The 4,055-nt window shown below is 55.5% G+C and overlaps 1 protein-coding gene across 1 annotated transcript; it reads left to right on the forward strand.

Moving 5' to 3' along the window:
* Positions 1-2,374: 2,374 nt before the first annotated feature.
* GCG54_00011527 (GATA zinc finger domain-containing protein 10) lies at positions 2,375-3,769 on the forward strand (the record flags this gene model as incomplete). Its single annotated transcript, XM_045411429.1, has 2 exons — positions 2,375-3,526; positions 3,587-3,769. 2 exons carry the CDS (start codon positions 2,375-2,377, stop codon positions 3,767-3,769), a joined length of 1,335 nt encoding a protein of 444 aa, XP_045268487.1.
* Positions 3,770-4,055: the final 286 nt, after the last annotated feature.

Consider the following 4,055-nt stretch of genomic DNA (forward strand, 5'->3'; position numbering starts at 1 on the left):
TGCCCAAGATGCAATGACCGCAAAAAGTCGTACCATTTCCTTAGCCATCAGAGATTGCTAGACTCCGACCCAGGGGGGGATTTGCTGGCGCACGAGGTCGGCACCAAGATACGCAGTATCCGTACAGAGCACTGCTGCTGGGCTTCTCCAGCTCTGTCTCCTCTAGAGTCGTTGAGGCACCGCGGTGCTATCTTGACAGCCGAAGCACTGGACAAATACCTGCAAATTACACATTGCCGCCGAGGTATCACCCAATGGTTGCTGATAATTTACGCGGTATGTAGCTACTGATCATGCGGACTGCAATGCCTTGTCTACCATAGTCGTCCATTGGCAACGTCAGACTACTGACGCTTGGTAAAGAGCGTTGTCTTCCGAGAACTCTCTCCTTCCACGCCACGATCCGACAAGAGACCTGGGTGAATGAGCTCCAACAACCGAAGCCTCGACTGCAGACCATCTGCACATCAGCAGTCAATCAATCGACATGTTGCCGCCAATCTGGATGCTAAAATCTGGCCCCCCTTCCTACCACCCCGGCCTGTTGACTAAATGGATACCTGGGCAATACGATGCGTTACCTGATCCCTCACGACCCCGGTCTGCTCTGACCGGTACATGCAAAGGTGCAGTCTGCACACGCATCTCAGTCCCTCCGGCTCGCGACGATTCCTAGTCCAACACACCGCACATCTGGTCCCCGAGCAGCGATTCCTTGCCCTCCCCCCACATACCCCAAGAACAGTTAGGGGACGGATGATGGATCTGGTTCATCAGGAGCAAGCATAAGGCAACATGGACCTGCCACCGTTGAGGCACTGTACTGAAGACCACCATACCACCCTCCCCCCCCCTCTCAGCGCCCCTGTAGCCCGCGAAAGGGTACCTCCGTACATATCAGACCTTACCTGCGTGTGAATATACCAAGCACGTCCACTCAGAAATCACACCTCGCTCGTCATTTCCTCTCATAACCCACACGTCTGCGTTCTCTCTCTTCGTTTCCTTTTCCTCCCTTCTCTTCCTCTCTCTTCTTCCATCAACCCATTTCCAATCCATCATACTTATCCGACGAACCCAGCAATATTCCTGCGACCGTTCACGACTGGAACCATCACCAGATCGGCCTCCGCAACTCTTTGGATCGGGTGTCAGATCTAGAGGTACCATCTCAACTCAGACAGATAGTCATCGAAGAGTAGCACCGCACTTGGAAGACACGCGAAGCCTAACATTGCGCACTTCGTCAGCCAACTCGCCGGACATACCAAACCGGCCAGGCACGAACGCTTCAAGGACTCATCGCCCATACCAAAAACACACCCTCCCTTTCTCTTCAGCACTCATTGAAGGGCGCCCGCCCTCCAAGGCGCTAGACCGGCACCAAAAAGCAACGGCATCGAAAAGAAATTCAGAAATTCCACCGGCCCAGGCCCACGGATTTTTCGCACACCCACACCCACCCACCCCATCGACGAGTCTGAGTCTCACTCCCAGACCCCGTCGAAATAGGCCCACCCCGACTAGCCTGGACGAGAGATTTTGACAGTGTGTGTCTTGGACAAAATACAAAAAGCCGCCACAAAGAGCAGCGTGGTAACTTGACCGACGCTAGGCGGCTTTTTCTTTCTCAGCTCGGAACCTCTCAACTAGCCCAATTGGAGCCAGCATCACCCCCGATTCCTCCCCTACCCTCCCCCCTTCATTCTCACACACCACACACACCCCCCAAGAGAAAGGATACATGCAGTGACTTTCCTATCCCGCCACCACGCATCACACACGCGCGATAGCTTGATCAGATCTTGCCTACCGGGTACCCAGCTGGAAGAGGTTCGACTAACTTAACCTAACCTCACCTCCTCTCCTCAGGGCCAAGCCACACCACACCACACTGTCTTTGCTCACACTCTCCCTCTGCCCTGCCCGGCTTTTATTCTTACATGACTCTGAGCTTCCCACCTTCAACCACTTTCTCTATCATCTCCACCCAAATACACCAAACCTCACCGGACACCCGTCTTGACACCGACCTCACGGACTAGACCCGCTCTCGTCCCTTCACGCCTGGTCGAGTCAGATGCCTAGAGGCTTATAGATCTCATCTGGGGTTCTACTCACTTCATCTGTTCTCCCGGCAAACCCGCTATGGAAGCGGGCGGATCTGGTTCTAGGCAAAGGTCCGTTCGATTCTCACAGACGCCCCCCGTTACCTCATCATTTCAATTGTCCTGCCCCTAGACCAGACATTAACAAGTGCTTCCCATTTAACAGCCGACCACCTTCTGCCAGTAACCCCGATCGCTTTGAGTCCCATCATCACCCTCCCCCAAGAGAGCCCCTCGACAACAGACACTACCGCGACGGCCCCGCCATGGCGACCGCAGCCCTTATTAGCCCGAGCACAACCCCGTATGGCCATCCGACATCTTTTTCATCCAGCTATCCGCACCCAGCTCCCGGGCCCAGCATTGCAGGCATGATTTCTCCAGTTGAGCCTCGACGACCCTCGGATGAGTCTGAGACTCCTCATCGACAATCACTCCCTTCGCTCTCTGAGGTCATATCTGGTGCGAAACCCAGCCAGTACCCGCCTTCACAAGCATCCAGCATGTCAGGTTCCCAAAGCTTCCCTTCTCCCTTTGCACCAGGGCCTCCAAGATCGTATGCCGAGTCTTCCACCGATAAGAACTCTCCTCGGCCTCACCATCTCGCGTCGACATATCCACCAAGGCCCGACGCACTCCCCGCCATTTCGGACCCCTCGAGGCCGCCGCCGCCATTCGCAGCTCGTCCTCCGCCGCCTATGAGCAGCTTTTCCGGCCCTCAGCCGAGCCCGCCTCACAAGCCCGAGCATATGCGCGATCCTGACCCAAGGGCACCTGAGCCGGCTGGTCCCTACACACAACATGCCGCGCCGCCGCCGCCCCCGATATATCCTCACCCGCACGCGAATCAACTCCCGGCAGGACAGGTCCCTTTGCCAGCGGCGTACCCCGTGTCACCTCGCCATGGTGGGCCTCCTCTGCCATCGCCATACGATGCTCAGCGTCCCGGAGTCCATGAGGCTCAAGACTCTGAGTACGGTCCCGCCCGCCCTCAATACGACCGAACCTTGAACCGACATTTGGATGCGTGGGGCTACTCGGATGCCCTAGGTAGAGTGAGTGTTCCCATTAGTGTCACATCCTCCGTCAAGCTTACCAATAAGTTTAACCAGATCGCTTCCGCTACGAGGACGATTTACAACTTCGCCGAAGCTTACGGTCGCATCGCCGCAGAGCAGCATGGCAACCAGCAGCCACTGCCCGACAGGCTTCCTACTGAGCGGGAAGTAAATGACATGCTCGACAACGTGGAGTACATTAGAAATTCTTTGGACTCGGTGAGGCAACTTGTCAAGGACAGCAACGAGCGTGCGAGGGTAGTTGGCAAACAGAAGGGCTACGAAGACGAGGACACGCCGATGTACGACGGTATGAATAAGAACAGCTACGGTATCACTGAGGTCAAGAAGCGACGCGGGGTAAGTTTTCCAACAGCAGCATCACACGCCCGGACGACACTGAAGCTAACTGGGACACAGAGAGCTGCTCCTCCCGGCAGATGCCATAGCTGTAACCGAATCGATACTCCCGAATGGCGAAGGGGGCCTGATGGTGCCCGAACTCTCTGCAACGCCTGTGGACTGCACTACGCCAAGCTGGAGCGAAAGCGTCAGCTTGAAGCGCGACAAATCCGTCCTAAGCCTTGTGACGAGAGGAGCTAATACAATGACTGGCCCGCGCGTGGTCCGTCCACCTTAAACCATAACAGTATATACCGACAGAAGCTCAGGGCTTCGATCACCACGCATACCCCGATACTTCCACATCGCATTCGGTCCCAGTTTGTTGCACCTTCAAATAAAACCCCAGATACCCCGGTCAACGCAACCCGGCACCTTATCACCATCAGACACGCAGCAGCCGCCGGCGTTATCCTTCATACACTAGCAACAAAACTGGCTATATTATTATTTCTCAATACCCGGCATCGACTTTTTCCAGTACTTT

The sequence above is a fragment of the Colletotrichum gloeosporioides genome, assembly GCF_011800055.1.
Source record: "Colletotrichum gloeosporioides strain Lc1 chromosome Unknown consensus_17, whole genome shotgun sequence".
Lineage (NCBI taxonomy): Eukaryota > Fungi > Ascomycota > Sordariomycetes > Glomerellales > Glomerellaceae > Colletotrichum > Colletotrichum gloeosporioides.